This window comes from Stigmatopora nigra, chromosome 3, assembly GCF_051989575.1.
Source record: "Stigmatopora nigra isolate UIUO_SnigA chromosome 3, RoL_Snig_1.1, whole genome shotgun sequence".
NCBI classification, from domain to species: domain Eukaryota; kingdom Metazoa; phylum Chordata; class Actinopteri; order Syngnathiformes; family Syngnathidae; genus Stigmatopora; species Stigmatopora nigra.
Window position 1 is genome coordinate 12328611 of NC_135510.1, and position 25377 is coordinate 12353987.

Here is a 25377-nt window from a genome sequence, read left to right on the forward strand (position 1 = left end):
TATCATCTATCGCCACTCCTCTTGCTACCAATGGATTGAAAAAGGAGATTCTAACCGACTTACGGTTTTCCTCGAAAAGTTGCTTTAAAGTTAAGCATGCAAATTGTTGCTACAACTCGTGTAAGAAAAAAAAGAAAAGTTTCCTACCACTTCAGCGATGAGTAGCATTCCTTTCCTGGAGGAGGCGAACTCTCTGCCGGGGAGGATTGACTGAAGCACGCCGCGGTTCGGCTGCCTCGCGTCGGGAGCCTCGAGGTCGATATCCCCCATGCCGGCCGGATCGGAGACGAAGAAGGGAGAGAGAAAAAAAATCCGCCCTCCCAAAAAAATGGAAGAAGAGCGAGCGAGTTGAGGCTCCGACAAAAAAAAAAAAAAAGATTGTAGCGCGCAAGAGGAAACAATGACAGCGCGGAACTGCAACATCTGCTTAGCCAGATGTGAAGTGGGGGACCACCCCCTAAACACGCACGCGCCTACGCCTATATTTTGAACTTCTATGGCGACACTTTAAAAGTAGGTCAATTTAATACTGCGATTTCACACACATTATTGAAGCAAAATGGTCAACTTTTTACTCAAAAACTTAGTTCAGTATTTCTTTTTCATCTGATTTTCTGAACCGCTTTATCCCGACTAGGGTCGCAGGGGGGTGCTGGAGCCCATCCCGGCTGACTTTGTCCCACAGGGGGCACCCTGATTAGAGACAAACAATCATTCAAGGTCACACGCATACTTAGGGGAAATTTAGTGTCCAATCAGCCTACAATGGATGTCTTTGGAATATGGGAGGAAACTGGAGTACCCAGAGAAAACCCACACAGGCCCGAGGAGAACATCCAAACTCAACACAGGTGGACCAGCCTGAATTTGAACCCACGTCCCTACTCAGCCGCCCCCTACTTTTTTTTAAAAAAAGAAAACAATAATTGCCGTTCATTTTTAATATCACTTTGGTGTAATATGTAAATAAATAACGATTACAAACACCTATTTCTTATCAGCGAAATCAACACACCTTTGGTCTCGCATTCATTCAACTTCTGATCCGCTTATCCTCACTAGGGTCGCTCGTGGGGGTGCTGGAGCCAATCCCAGCTAACTACAGGCAGGAGGTGGGGTCCACTATTCCATTTACAATGTACAGATATTTAAAATGATAAACTCATCTTCTTAAGTTCTTTGACAGATTTTTAAAGATTACAAAAGAACAAAGTAGACAAGCTGGAGAAGATCGGTAACAATCTTGTAATCAGGGTTTGATTTTGTAATGAATTGGTGATGAACATTTCCAAAATAGTGCAAAACCATGTAAAATAAGCACCTGTTAACAAGGACTCATTTTTGCCTATGGCTAAATTAATCAGATTAGAAAAATAATTCCTAACAAGTTCCCAATAAGTAAATAAACAATCTGACTGGTAGAAAGTAAAAAAAAAAAAAAAGAGATGTATTGACTTGTCATCAGAAATATATACAGGATGACTCGGGATGGAAGAGAATCATATGAACATAAATATTAATCTATTTGCAGTCAGGCAAACTTTGAGGTTTTTCAGTGCGGCCACTCACACTTCCAAGGAGACGACGTTGGCGCTTTGAGACACTTTCCTAATTTCTCACAGCCAGCTGGAGCCCAGTTCTGAAACATAGACGTTCCCACAAACACATCCCAACTGTAAGATATGTCATGTGCACTATTTGTAGAGTAATATTTTTGTCACTACAACCTGCCCTGGTCACAATATTTTAATAAAAGAAACATTGGATTTATACACTACTGGAAAATTAAACTTAGGAGTAATATTTTAGTAGCACTATAAAGAGAATATTACTGGCCTTGCATTCGTTCAAACTTCCACAAGGAGGCAGTAGTATGCCACAAATGAACCAGTTGTGCTGAACAAATATTAGCTGTTGTTCTGTAGTAATTTTGATAATTTAAACAAAATAAAGAAAAACTCCAGACAGTGAACTAATTATGCTGCATAGTCAATATTGTGGGTCAACAGGCTCTAGGTCATTTGCCTTATTTTCTTCTATTTCTTAAACCTGTGTTACTTATTGATGTTTTTTTTCCCATTTTTGTGTGCATTGAACATCACACCCAACATTTTTGTTATCAAAATTCAGAAAAACTCAAACGTGCACAATTTACCATCACTGCAAGGTCACACATGTTTAGTTGCGGAATGCCAGCAACCAGCGTCTTCTTATGGCGCTCCACCACCGCTGAGATACGGCCGAGTGCATCCAGGTATTCCTTTGTCGAAACACTATCCACACACAAACGATACAATCAAAAATCACCTTCATAAAACATTTTAAAAGCAGATTCATTCATTTTCTAAACATCACAAGGGTCGCGCGAAGGGTGCTGGCACCTATCCCAGCTAACTATGGGCATCAGGCGGGGGACAACACCCTGAATCGATGGTCAGCCAATCACAGGGCACAAGGAGATGGACAACCATGTACACGTTCACACTAAGGGCAATTTAGAGTGTCCATTCCGTCTACAATGCATGTTTTTGAAATATGGGAGGAAACAGGAGTACCCGGAGAAAACCCACACAAGCCCGGAGAGTACATACAAACTCCACACAGTGATGACCCACCAGGGATTTAACCCTCAACCGCAGAACTGTGAGGTTGTCGTGCCGTCTTAAAAGCAGATATAATTCTTAATCTATTTTTCAGCACTCAAGATATCATCTATTTTGATACGAGGAAAGAGCTTTTAATAAGTCTTTCACATTTAAGGGCCGATGCATGTTCCCACACTGCTAATTGACGACACAGAGAGCTGTTTGCAACTCGCTTACAAGGAATTTAAAAGGCGCTCGCGCACACGCAAGACATAATCCCTCGGTTTATTGTGGCTTTGTGAAAGAGTGTTGCATGTGAAACACTGGCCCTGGTGCGGGCTGGCGATGAAACACAGCGGCGCCGGCCGAGCTCAACTCATTAGAAGAGAGTGGGACCCCCGCTGCAGCTTTCAAGCTCAAAAACACACACACACACACACACGCCGACACCCTGTGGGAAAGGCCGCTCAGCGGGGCCACTGCGGAACTCTCCCCCGTCTCTCAATTACTGATGTTGGACACCAGCGGGCCACGCGCCCCCGTGCATGATTATATTCAGCGTGTAAAACGGAGCCCCCGAGGGTATTTCAAAGGAACGCGGCTCTCAATAGGACCTGTAGGGTTAATGGGCTTTGTTGTGTGTGTTGAGGGAGTGGGCTTCTGGTGGCGTGACACACACATAGACAAATATCAGCAGGGCAATTACACCCCTGATACACTCGCCGACAGCACCTGTGCCAGCCCTAGCCACGAGCCCTGCCTTCTGATTGGCCCCCGGGGACCGTGTGCAAGCGTGTGAGGTGAAGTGTCAATTAGAGTAATAACCCCGGGCCCTGTCCAGCTCGCATCTACCCTCCCTGGCCCGATCTCCCACAGGGCGCTCGGGCTTCCTCCATCAAGCGGCACCTGCTCCCTTCCCTCCATCCTATCGGCTCCGCAATTAGAAGAGTGCTAACGCCCCGACTGCAATTAGTCTCTCCCATGCTCTCCTCGCGTTTGTCATCGGCTAACGACCGTGACCTCGGCTCGAGTGTGCGTCGGTGGGGTCAACCCGAATCTCAGTTGAAAAGCGGATGAAATTTTCTCCACTTATCTGCCGTTCCCGATTTCCATCAGCAAAACGGGATATTCATTTCCTTCGCTATCTGTGCTCACGATTCATTTTGCGATAAGAAATGGAGCAACTTAATACATCGTGTTGGGCTTCTCCGAGCGGGACGGGGCGCGAGGCGATACACAAAAGTTGTCCGCGTCCACGCGTGGGTAATCGTATTGAGCCGAGCTACGCGTGGAAATCTAATTATATCATTTGTTTGTGTCTCTTGTGCAAACAAATAATGAAAAGCCACCGTCAGCGTAGCTCATTACCATGACTATAACCCTTAGCTTACTGGTGCACAGGAATAATAAGCAGGCTGTATGCAAATGGACTCTTTTGATTTATAATTTATGGCACCCAAGGGGGAGGCGGGGGCATTGCTCAGGTGTGTCGCCATGCCGATTACTGATTCATAACACTATTTCTGGAACACACACACATGCGCGCACAATCAAGAGCACAGCGGCAGACGGTGGGGGAATTGAGGAGACAATCAAATGCATGTGTCCTGCCTAGACCCTCCCTCCCATCCTCCCGACGGCCACCCGCATGCACATCCCCCTCCCCAGTGGAAACCGAGTGCTCGGGTGAGGACTATTGATTGGGGCGCCGGGCGGTGGGGAGCAGATGAGGCCAGACGGAATGGGCCCGCCTGCAGTGCCAGAACTAGGATTCCAGATGTGTTAACCTTTAAACCGCGGGTGGACCTTTTGTACGGCAGAGTGGAAGCGGGAAAACCACGTGTCCGCTTGCATCAGGACGGTGCATTCAGGCGTCTTATGAGAAGGGAGGAACAAAAGTGCATTTGTGAACTCAGAGCTTATAGTTTGCGGGATGCATGTTCTGTACTCTTCGCCCCACAGCAGTAGTGAAGGCATGTGGGCAGACAGGCGCTGCATCATCTTAAGTGCCTCTTTAGGTGTGGGCAGAGATTAATGGCAGCCCGGCAGTCGCTCCAGCTGTGGCAGCGGGGAGCGCAAGCATGTACGGGCGCTTAAATAAAGGATGGAGCAGAATGCTCCCTGTGGGTGGAGAAGGACAGTGGCTGAGAAAAGAGGTGGAAGAAAGTCTTAAGGAAACAGTTAGGGGTGAAAATGGATAGATGAGAGTGGACATAAAACAGCAGAGTGGTGTGACCTTGCCATCAGTGTTTTTTGTTAGAGTGAGAAACCTACCGTGTGCTACATGGCAACACATTGATTGAGCTTTTTTTTCCAAGTAGACAGTAAGAAGCTGCGCTCATAGAAAAAATATTTTATTCTACAATCTCTGTTCATACCTGAGAGATGGGCAAGGGATGAGAAAAGAATGAAAAAAAATGAGGCGAAGAAGCAGAGTGTGCATGGTGAGGTCAAGTGAAAATAGCAGAAATGATTATGAATCAAACACATGGCTAAGGTTGCTATGGTGCTAGACAGTGCAGATAAAATGATTGACATCTGTCAATTCCTCTCAATTATGCACACACGTAAAGTGTCATATATGTATATTTGTGTGTGTATGTATATATATATATATATATATATATATATATATATATATATATATATATATATATATATATATATATATATATATATATATATATATATATATATATATATATATATATATATATATATATATATATATGTATATATATATATATATATATATATATATATATATATATATATATATATATATATATATATATATATATATATATATATATATATATATATATATATATATATATATATATATAAATTCCAAGCATAAAGCAGTTGTCATTTGCATACCATTTACTTAACAGTAGTACGGTAATTGTGATTTGTCCTGTTGATTAGAGACGTGCTTCAGTATTGTTTATGATTAACAAACTCATTGTGATCTATGCACAACCAAGCTGTTTTCTCCACCCTCGCCCAATAAATCTATCCTTTTGTTACTTTTTTTATACTAGGTATCTTTTTTCATTCACTCATTGAGAGAGACCGACAATAAAAATGGGGGGAAAAGGATGTGAATAGGGAAGTTTGAGTTCATTTGTTCCACTAGTGATTTATGTTAGCTTCCAGTCACTCAAAGCATTTTTCAAATATCATTTGGATTTCTGTATAATGCTGAAGAGAAAAAAAATTAAGTTTTGATGCGCCTCAAATGTCACTTTAAGTGTAGCAAAATCAGGTCATAGCAATAAAAATCAGAGTATAGCGTAAATAATAAAGATATTCCCTTGTTTGACAATTTCTTAAATTTTTCACAAGTAATTTTTGGCTGATTTAAAAAAAATACAGCCTTAATAGCTGAAAGTTATTGAAATGATGACTTTTCAATTATTTATTTTATTTTGGTCTTTCAGTTTCATCCAAAAACTAGAGCTGTTCTATAATTACATTTTAAAAGTTAAGTATTAGTTATTTTTTAAGTACTAGGTATTAGCCAATGAATGAATTAGAATGTTGGTAGTTGTGATTGGTGTCATACAGACACATTTCAAATAAGCTATTTATATGTTTATACGTCAATTGGCAACTTCCTTTAATAAACTTAGCTCACTCGCTGATCTAAGGCTGAAATACTCCCAAGCTTATTAAACAGCACTCTCTGAATTCAGAACTGCAAAGGTTATTTTGCAATTTTAACCTGCAGTGGCGTGCGAGAGTAATCTTTAAGAAGGCTGTTTGCAATCACAAAGACAAGAGTGCAATCAGGCGCACTCTAGCTGAGCAGATCAATTGTCTGCCCTCTTATTTCTGCCACAGAATCCACATTGATCCCATCACAATTCTGCATTGGTAGCAGACCAAGAGTTTCACATCATTTTGCAGCAATTCTTTTCTCCTTATTTCTGATTTAGTGTATATTCCCATCTCCATGTACCCCATGACACAATTATTCTGGTCTACTTTAAGAAACTGACCTGATCGGGAACTTTTCACCAGGATCCCGGCCCAAGTGGAAAATGAGAGGCTGAAGTGTGTGCTCCTTCTGCTCGTGTGTGGTGACTCCTGGGACCTCCTGACCGGGGCAGAAATTCACACCCTGGGAGGGAAAGGCGTACGTTTTTAAATATTATATCATATAAACACATCGAGGAAAACAAGGGATAAAAGTATTGGGTATCCAGCTTTCAACTCTGGACTGAGGCTGGGACACCATTAAAATGGATTGTGTTGAAGCCATTTTTTTGTGTGTTTTATGTTAATGTCACCCTGAAAGAAAAAATAGTTGTCTTTCTAGCAGATGCCTACAGGTCTAGTGTCAACAGTAAATGCAACTGATTAGAATAATAGTAAAAAAAAAGTCAAAAAGTTAAACCTTGGAATTAACAAGGTTTAACTTAACTTATAATTTCTTCTAAACAGTTGCATTTACTGTTTTAATTTGATTTATTGGACCATTTTCCACGTGTTTTTTGGAGATTTCAAGTACTATGTCGTACAAAATGTTGCCATGATGTGTTTCTTTTATGAGGTATGAGATTATTTAATCTATAATAATATATAACATAATATGAATATAATATAAGATATATGAGATATGATATGATATAATATATACTATACTGTACTGTAATACAATGTAATATAATATATATAATATAACATGACATAACTTAATATAATATACAAATTAGATTTCATTGAACGTGCCCTTTAATCTAACTTGCTTAATTGCAGAATTCTGGTGGAATCACTCACTGAGATGCTTTACACTTGTATAATGACAATATATAAGTAGATATAACATACATATTAGTTATTGGCCCCCATAGAGACACAATTGCACTACCTATGGTGGAGGTACAAAATGTTTTGTTCAAAATGTCTCTTTTGTGATTCTCTGGCTGTACTTTGGTGAGCAACATGATTGAGCCGCATACACACTTCTTCAGATCCGCCTCTTTTTTTTCTTTCTTTTTTTTAAAACACGCATTCACTTTTCGGAGAGTATAAGTAAAAATTGAAAAAGCTTTCATCTGTAAGGCAATGTTGCTCCCCCCCTCTGAGATTGCCTAACAGTACACCTCAAAATACATATTGAAGAGGGAGAGACAGAGAGTGAACGAGAGATACCCGCTGCCCCGCGGAGGCTCGTCTGATCCAGACTGCTTATATCTTTGAAAGGCAAGAACTCAGAAATGCAGAAAAGAAAGAAAAGAGAGCTCATCCCACAGGAGACAAAAAGCCCTGGTGTGTGTATCTCTTTCCTTCTTGTACTCGACACATGAGAGTGAGGACTCTTGTCTCCTAGGACATGAATGATATTGAGACCAGAGAGGACGATTTCAAACTGAAGCAGTTCTGAGCTGCAGGGGCACCAGAGAAACAGCATGCATCCACCAAGGGAGGAAAAAAAAATGAAAAGGTGAATATTTAGTATAAAATACGAATGTGATATTCTTATTTAATAATAAATATTCACTGTATTCTTCAGTTCAACTATAACAGGAAGCCTTGATTAACTGTCCAGAGATAATTTGTCATTAACACGCTTCATAAATATGTCAGAAGTGAACTGTTAGAAAAACATTGGTGGAAAAAAATAAAAGAACATGAAGTGGAGTCCTGGGTTCAAATCCAAGTCAGTCCACCTGTGTGGAGTTTGCATGTTCTCCACGGGGCTGCGTGGGTTTTGTCCGGGTACTCCGGTTTCCTCCCACATTCCTGATTGGACACAGTAAATTGCTCTTAGGTATGAGTGATTGGCCATCTTTTTGTGCCCTACAATCGATCGGCTGGCCCCTGATTCAGAGTGTCCCCCGCCTATGGGCTGGGCTCCAGCATCCCCGTGACCTTTGCGAGGATAAAGCGGTTCAGAAAATGAATAAATGAACAAATTAACAGCAAAAGAAGGGAGCCCATTCCTTCATTTTCTACTCATTTCTGTTTCATTTTTGATTTCCATTCAAAACTGTTGCTGATGAGCCGTAAATCATTAAGATGTACCAAGATGTCATCACAGCGAAGAATTTTTCAATTCTAGCCTTTGTAGCACATACACAATAAAAAGTATTTGGTCCACTGAGTTGTTCTAAATGAATTGAGAAAAGAAAGGCCTTTAGAGTTCATCTTTAGATGTAATCTAATCACAAAATACCTTTATGGTGGCAAAAATAGGGTTATACATTTATTGTAGTTCAATAAAACTTAATCTGTGGTTTAAAAGTACTTTTGGTAATGTTTATTAATAAACTAATCTATTTAAAAGAAGTAAAGATTTTGTATGCTTATTGTTAACAATCCAAGATGATATTGTGAGATTTAAAGAAGCTACTCAAACATCATGGAAGGACAAGTTACCTATAATAAAAACTTACAGTAATGACATTAGTAGCACATTTGTATTTTTGAGATATAAACATCAATACAATGCCTGGAGAGAGTTTTACACCAGCCATTCAAGCCAGTAATATTTCTCATTTTCCTCATGGCTGAGCTGCATGAACTTAGCTTTGAGTGATACCTCTCCTGGCTATTAACCTGTAATTCCTTCCATCAAACACAGTCAGACCCACTCCACTGGTGTTTCTTTTTCATACTGCAGAGTGAAAGCTAAGTTATAACAAAGTAGCACAAGAGCTGATGCAAAGGCAGTAAAATCTTGATCATCTCATTGAAAAAAAAATCGATATTTGCTCTGATGGAGTCTCTCAAAGCACTTGTGAAAAAAAATCAGTAGTCTATTTACATATAGTGTGGTTAGTGACAAATTATGTGTTATGAGTGTAAGGATTCTTTAACAATATGAAAAGAATTGGTTTTCTGGGAGCTCAGAAGATATTTTAATGGAAAAGCTCAAGTGCATGTGAAGGGTTTCTCTTGTCCTCCCGTCCCATTTCTCTCTCTCTCTCTCTTTCGTCATGTACTAACATGAATCAATAAGCAACTTGCAGGCAATCAGACACCATTATTTGTGAAGTTCCACTTCAGTTCGCATGAGATGATAAAGAAGGCTGCTATTGATTCAGCAGCCCTGAAGGAGAGAGCAATTTAAGCGACCGATGGGGCATAAAGTAAACGGAATCGCAGAAAAGCTGGGAGGAGCAGAGATGGACATTTCGAAAAAAAAAAGTGTCAAACTATACTGCTTCTCAAACATCACATTTCGTATTGTTGTTGATAAACAGCGCAAAGTTCTCGCTACTATTTGCTTCGTATTATTACACGATGACAAAAAAATAAATAAAAGAGGGTGGGGGGGGGGGGGGGGTTGATCCACAGCAGGAAAATGTTGGTATGTAAATTGCAAGGAGGGAATTCACCACTGGAGCTGGAAGAAACAAGTCTACTAGCTGATGAATGATGCAAGTTTGCTGATTTAGGGGCTCCTCATTAATATTCATTACACTGTGATGTACACAGCAGTCGACTGATGAGCCATTTTCAACATAACACCAGCAGAGAAAGCCACGATGGGGTTCGATGTGTCACTGTATTTGTATAACATGCAGTATACACTGATTGCGCTATTCCTTGTGGGCATAAGTATTGGGACAGATATCCATTTAAGTACTAACAGCAAACACTTTTGGCAGGATTTTTGGCTTGAGCTACATTTGAGAGGTCAGAAGTTACTGATCTTAGTTGTAGTGAATCTCAAAAGGAGGGATACCTTGACATACGAGTGCCCTGACGTACGACTAATTTGAGATACGCGAAAAAATCCGAGCAAATGTTTACCTTGAGATACGAGGCAAATTTTGAGATACGAGCATTTGAGACAACCAGGTTGCCAGGCTGCGAGAGGCCCCTTATAATTTCAGTGCACTTCATCTTTCTTGCCGCATCTCCCTCTGTGAGCACTGGGCGGAGCATTCAATTTTTCCTTGTTTTTTTTCCTTAGTCAGAGCAAAATTAAAGGAAGCACAATGAGTCCAAAGCAAGTCGGTGCAATGAAGGGTACTGCGAAGAAAAGACGCATGAGGACAATCGATATTAAGCAGGAAATAATCAAAAAACATTAGAGTATGCGTGACTGAGCTGGGTGGGCAATACATATGGAGAAGCAGGAAGTTCGCCTGGAAAGCCGTGGTGGACTACATTAACCTCTTTGCCTTGGTTATTGCACAAGAAGGTTTAAATTTAGTGTTAAGTAAGATTATTTTTTTAAGTGTGTGTGTGTATAGGAATTTAAGTTCATTTAAGCTAAATTTAAAGTTTATGTTAAGTTACAAGTGCAAGCAAACAGGCAACCCACCTTGTGTAACTCTTCCCATGAGTTGGTCCAGGTCCAAAAGTGGGCCTTGTATTGCCCAAGCCTGACCGCCATAAGCTCATTCCCACGGTAAAAGAAGATTGGCCTGTTTGAAATGATTCACTTTTGAGTCTCACTAATAATGTACAACCAGTGAGTACATGAGTATAGATCAAGAATATACCTGTTTTGGTGAATGTGTGAGCTATTCAGGAGCATTGGTGATAGGTCTAATCCATCCAGGAGTTGATCATCAGGTGGACTAATGCCTGCTAGTGATAAACTAGTGGTGTACAGATCCATTACACTTGCCAGCTGGAAATCCACCTGTCAAATAATAAAACACGGAAAATTAGGGCTAGTGAATAGGTTTACTCATGAACTACCCTTTGGTTAAAGACACTTTGAATCAAACAAACACAATAACCCCCTGCTACTAAGTACACAGCATGAAATGTTAGCGTTTAAGATGATATCATACATGTTTTTGAGTCATGATGTTATCATCCATTATTTCCTACGGGGTAAAATGGGTTCAAACACAAAGACATTTGACCATGTAACCAATTGACATAAGACAGAACACTACTCAAATACATTTTCACTAATTGTAACTGCAGCTCCAGGCTTTTCCACCTCAGTGACAAAACTGCTTGTGTTAGCAAACAATAAAATTTGTTTGGGTTCCCAGATCAAGAATCTTGCACTTGAGGAATAGCACAAATGTGTTCTTTTATGTCGGAGTTTATCATTAAAGTGAACACATAGTTGTGATAGTGTGCATGTGTGAACATAGATAGTAAAAGACGTGCATTTCTTCAACTCCTAATCTTTTTCTGCAGGTTTTTGTATCCCCCCCCCAAAATCATCTCTTTAAATTTTCGAGGGGAAACAGAGTAAAAAAAAAAAGCGAGAGGAAGTTACGGAGAGGACAGTCTCGGCAAGAGCCGTCTGGAGACAGAGTGAGCTGCTTTTTTTATCTGCTTTTCCCAGTCTCTGAGAAAAAGCTTTATTTTATTTATAAACTTTGAACTATTTTCAGATAAAATGCCATTTTTCCGCTGTCATCCTTGATCTTCCGTTCCATTCTTTCCTGAGCGAGCCTTGGAGGGAGACGGCACGCTCGCAATCAGATAGCGCTATCAGGCCTTTGCAGCTGCATGGGTATGTGCTGCAGCATTCATAGCCCCCCCCCCCCCCCCCCCCAATGCGTGCACGAACGCGCAAAGCTACCAAAACTAAAATTAATTCCTTCTTTTTCTTCTGCAGCAGCCACACAACTAGTCAGCGCAATGCATTCCATGATGTCACACACTCTGTTCAAATAGGGATTTAGTCCTCAACTATTTCTTTGTTGCTCTTCCATGCAAACTTGAAGAGGGACAGAATAAGAGCACGCCCTGACATTTATTTAGCCTATTGTATGGTCCGCTATGTAGAAAAATCAAAGTTTTCTTGACAGAGCATTTAGTTGATGATTTTCTTACTTTCTTTATAAGCCTGTATCCTTTCCAATTGCGCAGATAACTTTATACTACAAAATAGTATTCTTCTTTTTGTGTCTCCTCTGACTCATTGTTTTCTCATGTTACTTTTAACAACATATCATGTTGTTAATTAGAAGAGGTTGTCTGAAATTGTGTGTACATCTTTAAAGTAATTTGTGAGCAAAATGAGAGAGGAATTTAATATGTAATGTAAACAAAAGGAAGTTGAAGTTGTGCATCTGTTTAGCAATTACTAGTTTAAATAGTTGGTGAGGTGAAACATAAAAACCCTAAAAAAATACAAAAAGTCTTTACGAACATCTGTGCTCGACAGAGTGAAATTTCCATATATTATGTGCGCTTATTTTACTGCACATAATAGCTGCACTGCTTAATTTAGGGAATCAGGGAGTTATTTTTTTGCCACTCTACCAATTTGCTGTATTGCTGTTTGTTAGGCTCAATTAACCTGTGCCAATCAAGAGAATTTATTGCCATTCAATTTACTAGTGTAACAGTTGAGAGGATCGAAATACATATGAGAATTTTTTTGGCTGGGCTTTCCTGTTGAGATTCTTCATAAAAGACAATTTGTGCACACAGTAAAGAGATTATGGGTTGTGGTATTTTGCCCAATCCACAAAGAAGTATCAATAAATAGAACAGTAGCTATATCAACTGGAAAGATCTTTAGATGAGATTTGAACAAAATTTCTCCACTGATGCCAAGTCCATCACAAAGCCTTCTGAAATCCAGAATAAGACTTTCTGCATATATTCATGTTTCCTGCACTTGCTAGCAGAAACAGCAACAGACAATTACAATGACCAGACCCTCCAAACGCAACAATGTTCCTGGCAGTAGATGGTTCTTCTTTCTTTTCTCTTTTCCACAACAGCGATCTCCTTTATATAGTCTTGCTTGCACCCTCTATCAGCAGCCCTTTCCCCCACCCACCCACCTTCCCGTTTCTTTATCCTCAGCGCCTGGCATATTCAGATACAGAAGTCCTCATTACAGCTCAATCCAACCTCAGCAAACACACAAACAGATTAGCTGCTTAAGACGCTCCCAATCCCCCTCTCCCTCGCTACTCTGCAGCACTATCAGGCCTCAGCACAACCCTATGAGATGAGCCAGGGGCAAGGCTTATTACAGACTCCAGCCTCCGCTCGCTCCGCCACCAAATCCCTCCGCATCACAGCCCCATGTCACAGCTGCCCCCTAATACAATTAAAAGTCATTTACAGAACGCACTGGCTTAAAGGATCCTGCTGTAGATGCTTTGGGTTAAATTAGGTTGCAGGATAGATAGACACTGGGGTCAATAATTGCTGTACGACGTTTTCCCAAATTCTGGTCGCAATCATACGCTGGATCTGTCCGGGTTTTGAGTTCCATCACTCGCAAGGAGTGTCGAGATTAACCGCTTGCGGAACAAGTGGCTGTGATGTAGAGAGGCAAATAACACACAAAAGAAACAAAACATTACAAGCAACTCAATACAGAGGATTAGGAAATCAATTATTCATTCGCTCGCAAACTGATTTACAGGACTTCACACTGCCTGCAGCTTCCCATTTACACTTCTGCTACCTGTTGAGGAGGAACAATGCCCAAAATGGAAATAGGGAAATTCCAATGCGCTACGCTGGAAAAGAAATAAAATAATAATAACTAAATAAAGTAAAAAATGAATTCAAATGTCAAGTCAAACAAAGTGACTGGCCCACATAATTTTTGCAGTGGAAAGGTATTAAAACATTGGCATTCAAGACCTTTTAACCCTTTATTTGTGTACATTACTTTTTTTGGTCATTTATTTATTTTTAATGTTTTTTGGGGCAAGTGGCTGTTTTTGGTGACTTAAAAAACATTAATATTTCAATTAATATTATTATATCAATTCTATTTCATAATTACTTATTTAATGATGGCTATACGTGAGAAAACATGAATGGTGTCCCCCACCTGGTGCCCGAAGTCAGCTCCAGCACCCTCTACGACCCTTATGGGGATAAACGGCACAGAAAATGAATGAATTATTATTTAAATTTGTATATGATTTACTTAGAATTAAAAATAAATTAATGTTAATCAAAAAGATTACATTAAGATGAATACACACTGGTTACAGCCCTAGGTAACACTTTATAATATTTTTTTGTTATATTAATTAAATTATTGTATGTTATTCAGGCCATAAATGTCCAATTCATTTAAACAGGGTGGATTGGCTATACATTTTTGTGTTTCAGTGTCACTGATGGCACAAGATAATCCTTTTTTCAAAATGTATCGACGGACGTCGTTGGCAGCCAATGACTTAAATAAGTGCCCCCCGCAAGGGATTAAAAAAAAAAAAGATCAAAGTTTCAGCATGAAAGGGTTCATTAAATTCACAAAATTAAGTGGATACGAATTAGGAATACTCTGAAGTTACTTCCAGTTTCAACAGTTATGGATCTTTAAAATTGCTATTCGAATACCGTTAAAAATGATTCAATTGGTAAATTACTGTGTAAAAAAAAAAAAGATCACAGAAGCAACTCAATCATGTAGAAATTTTGATAAGAGTTAAAGTTTTGTACTACTTTTTTAATGTTGAACCAAAACAAACCGCCCCTGTTTTTTAGGCTGCTGTAGAGTATGATTTCATTGAGTGCCATTGACGGCAATAGGCGTCCAATCCATTTGAACCACGAGGGGCTAGCAGAATTAAATTGGAAAGTTTCTAGGGATTTCTCCCAATTTGCAGGCCTGGTCGGGGACTAAGGGACTTCGTACTTTTGGGAGGCAAGAACATTCAATTCAATCAGACATTCCTCACCGTGCCTGCCGAGATGTGTCCGGGCCACCAGGCAATGGCAGGCTCCCTCATACCCCCTTCATAGGTGGTCTCCTTCCCACAGAGGAAAGGCCCGTTACTGCCACCTGAACAATTAGGAGGCAAAAAAATGATTGACCACATGACAAGGCTACACAAAAGCCAACTTGTTTTCAAAACTGCGCTGCTTACTCTCATTTGGGCCAGATGTAAGAGCAGCTCCATTGTCCGAAGTGAAGAAAACAAATGTATTATTTTCAATACCCAGAGTCCTCAACTTGGACAGGATCTGACCGATGCTGTAGTCCAGCTCCATTACGGCATCCCCATACCTATTTAACAAAACAGCAACGAGACAAAAATAACCATCCGGTCTTGTGGTGGAATAATGTTAGGGCAACGCACCGGCCTCGCTGGCTCTTCCCGAGGAAGCGTCTGGAAGCATACACAGGGGCATGAGTGGCGTCAGCGGCCCAGTACAGGAAGAAGGGCTGTTGGGCTAGATTTTGTCGATATATGAAGTCAAGACCTTCCTGTTGAAGAGGGAAAGGTAACCTTTTACTGTGGTTCATCAAACTGGACACACGCAAGATTTTTTTCCCCTACGTATTTAACAATTGTTTATTATGATGCATTACAATGATGTCTTTAAGCACTCCCCTAATTTTGGGCTAACTCCCACGATAATGTTAATGATCTGTTTGTGAGACCCTCTTTTTTGTTGTTGACTATATTGACAACAATTTAATGTAATACTTATTTATTGATTATTAATATTTATTATTAATTGATAATTATGTATTATTGATATTCATTGTTTAATAATATTTATTGCTTATTGATATTTATAGTTTATTGTTTATATATATATATATATATATATATATATATATATATATATATATATATATATATATATATATATATATATATATATATATATATATATATATATATATATATATATATATATATATATATATATATATATATATATATATATATATATATATATATATATATATATATATATATATATATATATATATATATATATATATATATATATATATATATATATATATATATATATATATATAGTTTATTGATATTTATTGTTTATTGACATTTATTGTTTATTGATATGTATTGCTTATTGATATTTATTGTTTATTGATATGTATTGTTTATCGACATTTATTGTTTATTGATAGTTATTGTTTATTGATATCTATTGATTATTTATATTTGTTGTTTATTAAATATTTATAAAATTATTTATAGTTTATCAGTTTGTTTGTTTAGGGTTGTTATTTGTGCACGTCCTTATGTTTTTGACTACTTATTTATTGATTATTTATTCTTATAAATTATTGATTATTTATTCTGATAAATTATTGATTATTTATTTGCTTCTTTGATTGTAGATGTTATTTTTTCACTTTGTGTTGAAGCTTTAAATCTCATTATTCTTGTATAATGACAATACAAGCATTCAATTCAATTGAAATAACAATGAGATGAAAAATGTGCAGCAAGGAACGTCTCTATTGATTAAAAAAGGAATATCCACTGCAGGATAGCACATCGCGTTTATTGGCCGGTAAAAAAAAAAAGCCAATACACTGAATGCCTAAAACTCACCTGCAAATACATCTGTGTGAGGTTTGACTCTCCTGTTTTTTTGTCGATTTCAAATTCCTCGTAATATCTGTAAAAGAAACATGACACGGGTTATAATTGTGAGACGATGGCATTTTGAAGCTACAACGAGGGAAGTCTCTTTGGACCCGAGCGGGAAGGACCGCTTTCAGCGTCGCTGAGGCGTGGAGCAGCGAGCAGAGAGACAGTGACAGGCATCTCTCTTCCTCACGCTTCACTTCCTCCAGGTGTGCTCTCACATTCAGCAAACACAACCTGCTGTCTCTGGAGGGCACTTGCTCCCTACTCAGTGAATAATATACCGTATCTCATAGTTCAATAGTGTGTGTAAGCTGTTTGAAAGTGTGTTCACTAAAGTAGATCTGTCCACATCCTAGCTAAGCTCCACTGATTAAACCCCTGGCTAAGCGAAAAGCACATCTGGTTGCCATTGGCGACGACCCTGAACGTACATATGGTTGTTTTTGAGGAAAACAAATGGGCGCAAAATTAATTACACAAACAGCCGGCGAAGAAAAGCGGGGGACGTTTGCCTAATTCGCAGATGCAACAGGTGTAAACTTTAACTGAAATTCTACCTGCCAACCATCTCGGAGTTGTTGTAGACGGGAATGTTGGGTCTCTCACTGTTGTTATAGGGCCCAAAATGGCAGTTAGGTGCACCAAACCATTCGTCGAAGCCGTTTTTCAAGGGGAGGTACTGTGCTCGGTGGCCCAGATGCCTGTTGTGAATAAAAGCCATTTCACACAGTGTTGTGTCACCATGTCAATGTTACTGGCAATTTGGCTGACTGAGCATGTGCAATTCTACATTTTCCACATCACATTGATTTTAAGTCATAGATCGGACCCAAACGATCTCTTGAGTAAAGGGTGTGTGCACTTTGAGCTGCTGATGCATTATTTTTCACATTCTGTCATGTCAACGTTTCGACGGGGGGAAAGTTGTGGCTTATGGTGCACTTTGAGAGGTTTTGCAGTTGATTAATGAATTTGTTGGCTTAATTTAAGAACCTCAATAAATTTGTTCAGATGTTAGAATAATAATAATGAATGTGATCTTTAACTGCTAATAGCCAGTACATCATCTCTTGTAAAAGGGAAAGTTGTGGTTTATCATGCAGTTTTAGAGTTAATAATGAATTCAAATAGAATGCCATTGTCTATATACATGAAGAAAATACTATAAAAGATTTGACCAATTTATTTGTATTACTGAATAATTAATGAATAATTTGTAATGATGAATATCCAGGATATCATCACAGATAAAAAGGAAACTACATGCTGCTTGCATCAGTGAACATTTCCCTAAAACTAATTCTTAGTTAACACATTGTTAAAAATACAGTGCTTGATTTTGTTTAATTTTGTTTTACTTCTCTGTGGTGATGTATTTCAGTAAATATAACATCCCCAAAAACACCAAACCAATTTGAAAGTACTTGAATTAAAGGTACATACCATTTCCCAACAATCTTGCTAACATATCCTTTCTTTTTCAGCATCTGAGGTAACAAGATTTCATCCCGAGAGATGCCTCCCACAATCTCCTGGGGTGTGTATGCTGAAAAGGAGGTTCACATTTAGTCTATGTGACTTCTTGAAAAGATTTGCAGCTTCTTATTATGCAGCTGTAAGAATATTTTTCTGGGCTTTTACCGTTTCTGGCGTGACCATTAGTAGTATAGAAACCATTTCGCACAGGTAACCTCCCGGTGAGAAGTGATGCTCTGGCTGAGAAAATGGAAACAGTTATTTTTGCAACTCGTGTGTGTCTGTGAATGTGTTTTTGAGGGTAAAATAGTTTTTAGACAATAACAGATTGTTTCACTTACATGGTGAACATAAAGGGTTGGCAGTGTAGAAGTTTGGGAGAAGCATGCCCTGCGCAGCCATCGCATCCAGGTTAGGGGTCTCTTTAGAGGGCTGGCCCAAAACACCCAGGTCCCCCCAACCCATCTAAGAGAGAGAAAGCCTTTATTTGCACCAAGATGATGATTTAACATTTTTGAAATTCTCACATACACACAAAGAGAGGGTAACTCATCTCATCTCGTTTTCTGAACCCTTTTATCATGACTAGGGTTGCAGGGGGTGCTGGAGCCCATCCCATCTGATTTCGGGCCAGAGGCGGGAAACACCCTGAATTGGTGGCCAGCCAATCGCAGGGCACAAGGAGACAAACAACCATTCACGCTCACACTCATACTTAAGGGCATTTTAGAGTGTCCAATCAGTATACCATGCATCTCTTTGGAATGAGGGAGGGAATCGGAGTACCCGAAGAAAACCCACACAGGCCTGGGGACAACATGCAAGCTCCACAAAGGTGGACCGACCTGGAATTGAACCCAGCCCCCCACAGTGAGGAGACATGCTACCCACTTGCACTACCGGGCCACCCTGATACACAAACTCAATTAATTAAATGATTAAAAAAAATGTTTTTAAAAAGTTGGGAAGCAACACCAATTGTGAACAAGAACTGAATGCTGTGTGAATGCCAAGTATTTGATTCAAAATATCAAACCTTAACGTGAGAAAATATATCATTTTGGGGTAAATATATGATGGTTTTGCATTTTTGTATGCCGTCAACATAATGTGGCACTTTCCACATAATTTCACTCAGTTTTACTCACAATTTGTAGTGTCCCAACATTTTTGAAATCCGGTTTGTATTTGGCGTGTGATGTCACTCACAGATGGAAGATAACGAGAGTGAAACATCCAATAAAGATAAACTTAACTCACATCATCCATAAGCATAATGACAAAATTCGGTGGAGACGAAGTCTCTATCTTTTGCACCCGGAAAACACATAGTAAGGCACACCAAAAAGTTAAAGTAGGACCAAGCATGACCAAAAACACTAATAACGATGAGCAAAAACCGGGAAGTTATTTTTTTCACTTGCTTTCGGTAGTTTGTGTGCGCGCACTTTGCGCATACCAACAAAAATATCAGATTTTGTGTGAGAATATATTTTGAACATAATTTTTTGGGGGAATAAATTAATACTTTGTACTCATAGAACTACTGTAATAATGTTTCGAATAAATTCCTTCCATGAACGTATGTACAGGCTCAACATTGAATGTCATACTACATATACACTTGGTTACTAGATGTTCAAAGGTTGAATATGGGCAGCAAAACTAGTCAGTGGCCATCTTGCGTCAGACTTCACTGCAGCGTACCAAAATCAACTTCTCAAACAGAATGCTCTAATTGACGTATTCTTATTTGCACACAATTTGGTTAATTATTCACATGGATATGATTAAGGCAGTAAAAACATAAAAAAATCTAGTTTTATATATATATGGGATATTTATACTCGCTTTTTCTACAGTAAGTGAACGTCCCATGGTCACGTGCATGATTCCGCAGGAACCGAAATGGCGGTGTGCATAGCTGTCATAGCAAAAGAGGTAATTTCCTATTTTCTGACTACTTTTTCCTTCTAGTATGATTTTACATGATCTGTTAAATCAATTTTTATTGTTTATCGGATAATATAGCTGGTCAACATTCCATGTGGTGGTTTAAGGAAGCAATTAGCCGCGTTTCAATTGCAACTGTCAAAATAGACTGACTTTCTTGCAATATTTTTGTTTGGCTTTTTCTTGTGCGTTTGTCCAGAATTACCCGCTCTACATCCGCAGTATTCCCACTCAAAATGAATTAAAATTTCACTATACCGTGCACACGTCGTTGGATGTGGTGGAGGAGAAGATTTCTGCTGTGGGGAAGTCATTGGGGGACCAGAGGGAGCTCTACCTTGGTCTTCTATATCCCACTGAGGACTACAAAGTGTATCCCATCTGCTGATGAATCAAATGCATTTTAATTTCAAAACATAATCATTGACATAACTCTTGAAAAGGACCCTTGACTAGTTCACTAGATATGGATATGTCACAAACTCAAAGGTTAAACTGGTCATTGTCGTCGACTCATCGAACACATCATTGAGAGACAATGAAATAAGAAGTGTAAGGCCGTAAGAGTTAAACAATAGTGTATGTACTCTCCATTGTTGGTTACTTTTAAACTGAACATTTTCAACAGATGTTCAGAAAACTGCATAACGCATTCACTGATGTGATGTGCAACCCATTCCACACTCCAGGACAACCCATCAAGTCAAAGTGGGTTCACGTTTGTGGCTGTGTAATTAAAAATAATAATAAAGAAAAATCTAATAATTTTCTTTCCTCTCTTTCAGGGCATTTGATGAAATTGTTACTGGCATGATGACTCAAAGTGCTTAACATCCTTCAGAGCCTTCCGTTTACATTGCCCTGCTTCATATTGTATTTGTTGAAATGTGTGTAAATAAATATTGCAAGTGTGTAAATAAATATTGCAAGTTTATATGGATCCTTTTAGTACATAGAAAGCACCCAATCATTTGATTTGTTCACACAGAGCAAAGGATGTCTAGGGACACAGGAGAGCTGAAACAATTACACTTTAATTAGTATGTAGAAATGGTAGGACACAGCTGGATGAATATGGGATGACACCCCATCGTGTGTTGACACAACAGGCATAAAATGATCTTAAAGGCTATTGCAGACAAGCCAGTGATCCCAATAGCACAAGTTAAAATCTGTCCATTCACCCACTCTGTACACAGGCAGCAGGGAAGGGCTCATTAGCGCTGTTGAGGATAATGCTGTCCGCTTGCCCCGGCTCCCATTTCCTCTGAAGGTGGGGTGATAAGAAGAAGACAAGGGTAGCGTTTGGATGTCTGTTCATGATAATCCAGGTGGCCCCACTGTCGCTTTCCCACCGGGGGCCCACCATAGTAAGGGTGCGGATTCTGGTGTTGCGGTCTTGTCGACTGGTAGCGAAACCTGCCACGCGAGCCGTGCTGACCCCTGGATGGTGGGAAACCTCGCCCTCTGCCTCTCGAGTGTCCACCGCGATGGCCTCCCCTGTCAGTGGTGCTGATGCCTGGCATGTTGGTTCTTTTGGGCATCACCTGGAATCAGACACCAACCGTCTTTTCTTTTAATATTTAAGACAAAACTACATCATTGGTGGCACGGTTAGAATACAGGAAATTGTGTCATTCATTCTAAGCCAAATGGAAGATGCTGCTAGAGCAATAATTCTAGAGTATTTTTAAATGTGGACCAAAATGTCCATCACTCATATCAGGGTCATTCGGTAATTACAGTCGAGTGTGCATACTTTAGAAATATTATGGCTTTCTTAATTTCAAAACAACTTTAAACATCTTGGCATATCATACATGTCAGATGCCGTACATTTCCTGCATATTTAACAATATAATATTTCATGTAAAAGTCCAGCCAGAATTATAGCCACGTTAACATAGTAATTGAGACACAGACTTGTGAGAGCTATGTGCATGACTCTCATTGGTTGGGGATTACGCCAGAAAGTGCTCGCATAGGTTCCATTTGCGAAAGCATGACTATTTTAGTACAATTACAGAAACTGTCAAAAGATTGGCTCTGCATTTGTTGTCTTTACATATTCATAGAGGAAAAACCTCACTAGGTGTCATGTTTCCAGAAAAGCACGAGGATTTTTTTTTTCCAAATTGTATCGCTAACTCTGTCTCACGAGTGTTGCACGGCTACAATTGTGAGGGATGAAATGTGTTCTCTTTTTAGGAGTGGTGAAACTCATTCTCACCTTGAGAACTCTTCCTCTGAACAAAGACTCGTGCAGGGCAACGGCACCTTGCACCGAATTCCGATCAGAGAACTCAATATAGGCAAAGCTGGAAAATTTCAGATTAACAGTAATTAATCAGGATCTTTACCTGCAGACGGGTTCCAAAACATAACGTCCCTATTAAACCGACCCTTTCGGGTGACCGGAGAACTTATCGCAGAGGATGGTGACACGGTTGACAGGACCGCAGGCATTAAAATGGATCTCCAACTCATCAGCAGTAGCTCCATAGTCCACCTGGGAATTAAAACAGAAGGTATAGAGTTAAAAAAAAAAAAATGAAATCCTGCCAGGGTGATTTCTTTCACTTAGTTTGGCATCACGACCAGGACTTTTCACATATCCCTATTCAATGACTTAAGGCATAACAGAACAACTTACATTTCCTACGTAGATGGACCTGTTGTCTGCATCTATCCGCTCCTCAGAAGACATGCTGTAATATGGGCCTGTGGCAAAACAAACAAACAAACAGCAGTTGACAATTCAAAAGGGTGAAAGTCTGATAAAATAATCAAATGATAATGTCACGGACCCGCCCTTCCAAAAATGTGGGTCTATATCTCTTTCATAGTCAAGGGAAGATTGTCAGGTGGTGGAAGAAGAGAAGATACTTTTTTTAAAAGGATGTAGTACGTAAAAAGAATCAGCAGGGCATGAACCAATAAAAAAAGCCTTCCTCTCAGCCTAATTGTGCAATGAGGCACATAAGGTGTCCCTGGTGTTAGCTACGTGGTGACAATGTTAGCTCATCTGGATATATGCACGAGTGCCTGAACTACAGTTTCCAACTTGGTGTATTCTGAATTTACCACTGTCAGATATCAAATCAAGGGGTCCTCTCACCAGGCCGAGTGCTGTTGGCCAGCAGCTGCATCTCATCGTCACACCGATCAGGTTGTTCTCCTCCCTCCTCCTTTATTCTTTCGGTCTCTTCTTCCATCTCCAGTTCTTGAACTCGAGCCTTAATGGCTGCCAGCTCCTGTCATGTGCAAACATGTACTTAAGATTACAGGAGCACTTTATAATGCAAAGTTAATGACATGAACCCACAGTGCATAAATATCCTGGGTGAAAACATGTGAATTAAAATAGAAAAAAAAAAGTGTGACATCTTGATGTGGGATCCCTGTAGTGCTTGAAAACGTATACTTTAAATAGCTAATGTTTTTATGCAAATAAGGGCATTCATGTGAAAATCCGGTGGTTAATGTTACGATCAGGATTCTTTTTCTGTCAATAATCCTAATTATTGGAGTAGAATCCTGAAAATGGAGGTCTTCTACCGAGTGCCATGAGCCTTTTGTATAGAAGTCATTTGGTAAAACTGAACAACCTTAAGATGGTTATTCGTCTAAACACAGTAAAGTATTTATCAAAAAAGAAATCGGTATCGTTAAATGCTGAAAACAGATCCGGTTCTTTGAATAAATAGAACACTATTCAATTGCTATGGGGAAAAAACGGCCGACTTCAAATCTTACGCGGGCACTTAAACGCACCGCATTTAAACGCCAATTAATAAGTAATATTAAATAACGCCAATTAAAATGCAGATAATCCGTTGGAACTACGTCGTAATACCAGTAGATGCTAGACAACGTGGACGTTCGTGTGTGCGCATTTTTTTGCCGGCGTTGCTAACAGCCGTCCATCCACCAGCGACAGTACCGGCGTGCCTTTCCCACGCCGAAAAGAAGACACACTCACCGGGTCCTCAGTGAGATGCTGCCCGATGGAGTGTCCCTGCAGATAGGCATATTCTAGATGATTGTCCGCCATGCTTACTGCTTAAACATGGCATCTGCTCTTAGCTTGATGTGAGGGGAGCCTGCTAGCACGCGACACGTAAAATATGTCAACCCGGAAGTAGACGGGCGGTGGGCGTCGGCGCGAGGGCGCGCGTGACGTCCGTCAACTCACTTTAGCTAAACGAGCGTCACCTGTGCCGTGCGTGTGCACGTCACGTGTTGAATGCGTATTGACAAGCGTCGTGGCCCTGTCAGTCAACTATAATAACTACGTATAAGTACTAACTCACATTCAGAATTGATGCTCCGCCTACCTCCACAGGAAGGCCCGCCCCGTAGTTGACCCCACAAAGATGGCTCCAAAACATGAATATGTATACACATACTAAATAAAGACTGAATTTGAGTGGACAGCTATTCAAAGCTTGACACTTCACACCTTTATGTTGTTGACGACTTATTATGTCGACTACTTATTTATTTACTATTTATTACTGATTTATTTAATATTTATTATTTGTGGTGACACTTTAAATCTCATTTAACTTGTATAATGACAATAAAAGCATTCAATTCAATTCAAATGCAAGGGTGTCCAAACCATCGGCAAGTGCTTCCCATTTCCCAGTTTTATTGGCCGACAGGAAATTCTCAAAATATCATTGAATATGGCCCACATGAGAAGCTTGAGTTCAGGTGTTGTACTTCTCACCTTGAACGCTAGATGGAGTAAGTCAATTAAGGAGAACATTTCCTGTAATTCAAAGGTCTGAAATCAATGCAGAAAACTTTTTTTTTAAATTAGTGTGTTTAAAAAATATTACATTATACTTATGATACAGAACACAGATCTGGTGCAATTTCACCCAAAAGTAGATTGTGATGCCCTTCTTTGGCTCTTCAATTGTTTTGATCACTTACAGTATCAGTTTTGGCCACCGATCTCACATAAGTCCTTAAAAACATTAGTAGTATAATTATTATATTATTTATTAACATCACAAAATGAAAGGACGTATATTTATCAACACGAGTAATCCTATTTTTAATTTTATTGGAAT

At 39.5% G+C, this 25377-nt stretch overlaps 4 protein-coding genes across 6 annotated transcripts in view; 1 reads left to right on the top strand and 3 right to left on the bottom strand.

Moving 5' to 3' along the window:
- LOC144194685 (CKLF-like MARVEL transmembrane domain-containing protein 3) overlaps positions 1-446 on the bottom strand; it is a 9414-nt gene extending 8968 nt beyond the window's left edge. Inside the window, exon 1 of the mRNA XM_077713906.1 lies at positions 148-446. Coding sequence (XP_077570032.1) covers positions 148-423 — 276 coding nt within the window. The 5' untranslated portion in view covers positions 424-446. The remainder of the gene's footprint in view (positions 1-147) is intronic.
- A 721-nt stretch (positions 447-1167) lies between these two features.
- Positions 1168-19938, bottom strand: galns (galactosamine (N-acetyl)-6-sulfatase). 2 transcript variants are annotated; one of them, XM_077713985.1, is made up of 14 exons: positions 19601-19938; positions 18682-18805; positions 18506-18580; positions 18308-18410; positions 17422-17565; positions 16826-16892; positions 15587-15714; positions 15374-15513; positions 15185-15288; positions 11051-11193; positions 10870-10972; positions 6590-6711; positions 2156-2273; positions 1168-1639 (listed from the first exon to the last, which is right to left on the bottom strand). In XM_077713985.1, exons 1-14 carry the CDS (start codon positions 19706-19708, stop codon positions 1553-1555), a joined length of 1566 nt encoding a protein of 521 aa, XP_077570111.1. In that variant the 5' UTR covers positions 19709-19938; the 3' UTR covers positions 1168-1552. The 2 variants fall into 2 exon arrangements, with proteins under 2 accessions (XP_077570111.1, XP_077570112.1); XM_077713986.1 differs by having other exon boundaries at positions 19489-19612.
- Positions 19939-20098: 160 nt separating this feature from the next.
- On the top strand, positions 20099-21214 carry trappc2l (trafficking protein particle complex subunit 2L). The gene is made up of 5 exons (XM_077713987.1): positions 20099-20281; positions 20493-20665; positions 20758-20845; positions 20922-21001; positions 21079-21214. The coding sequence occupies exons 1-5, from the start codon at positions 20249-20251 to the stop codon at positions 21122-21124; spliced, it is 420 nt and encodes a 139-aa protein (XP_077570113.1). The 5' UTR covers positions 20099-20248; the 3' UTR covers positions 21125-21214.
- A 97-nt stretch (positions 21215-21311) lies between these two features.
- On the bottom strand, positions 21312-24566 carry pabpn1l (PABPN1 like, cytoplasmic). Of its 2 annotated transcripts, XM_077714111.1 has the most exons (7): positions 24276-24565; positions 23412-23547; positions 22947-23014; positions 22696-22802; positions 22524-22611; positions 21660-21840; positions 21312-21560 (listed from the first exon to the last, which is right to left on the bottom strand). In XM_077714111.1, the coding sequence occupies exons 1-7, from the start codon at positions 24345-24347 to the stop codon at positions 21511-21513; spliced, it is 702 nt and encodes a 233-aa protein (XP_077570237.1). In that variant the 5' UTR covers positions 24348-24565; the 3' UTR covers positions 21312-21510. The 2 variants fall into 2 exon arrangements, with proteins under 2 accessions (XP_077570237.1, XP_077570236.1); XM_077714110.1 differs by having other exon boundaries at positions 21312-21840; positions 24276-24566.
- Between the last annotated feature and the right edge of the window lie 811 nt (positions 24567-25377).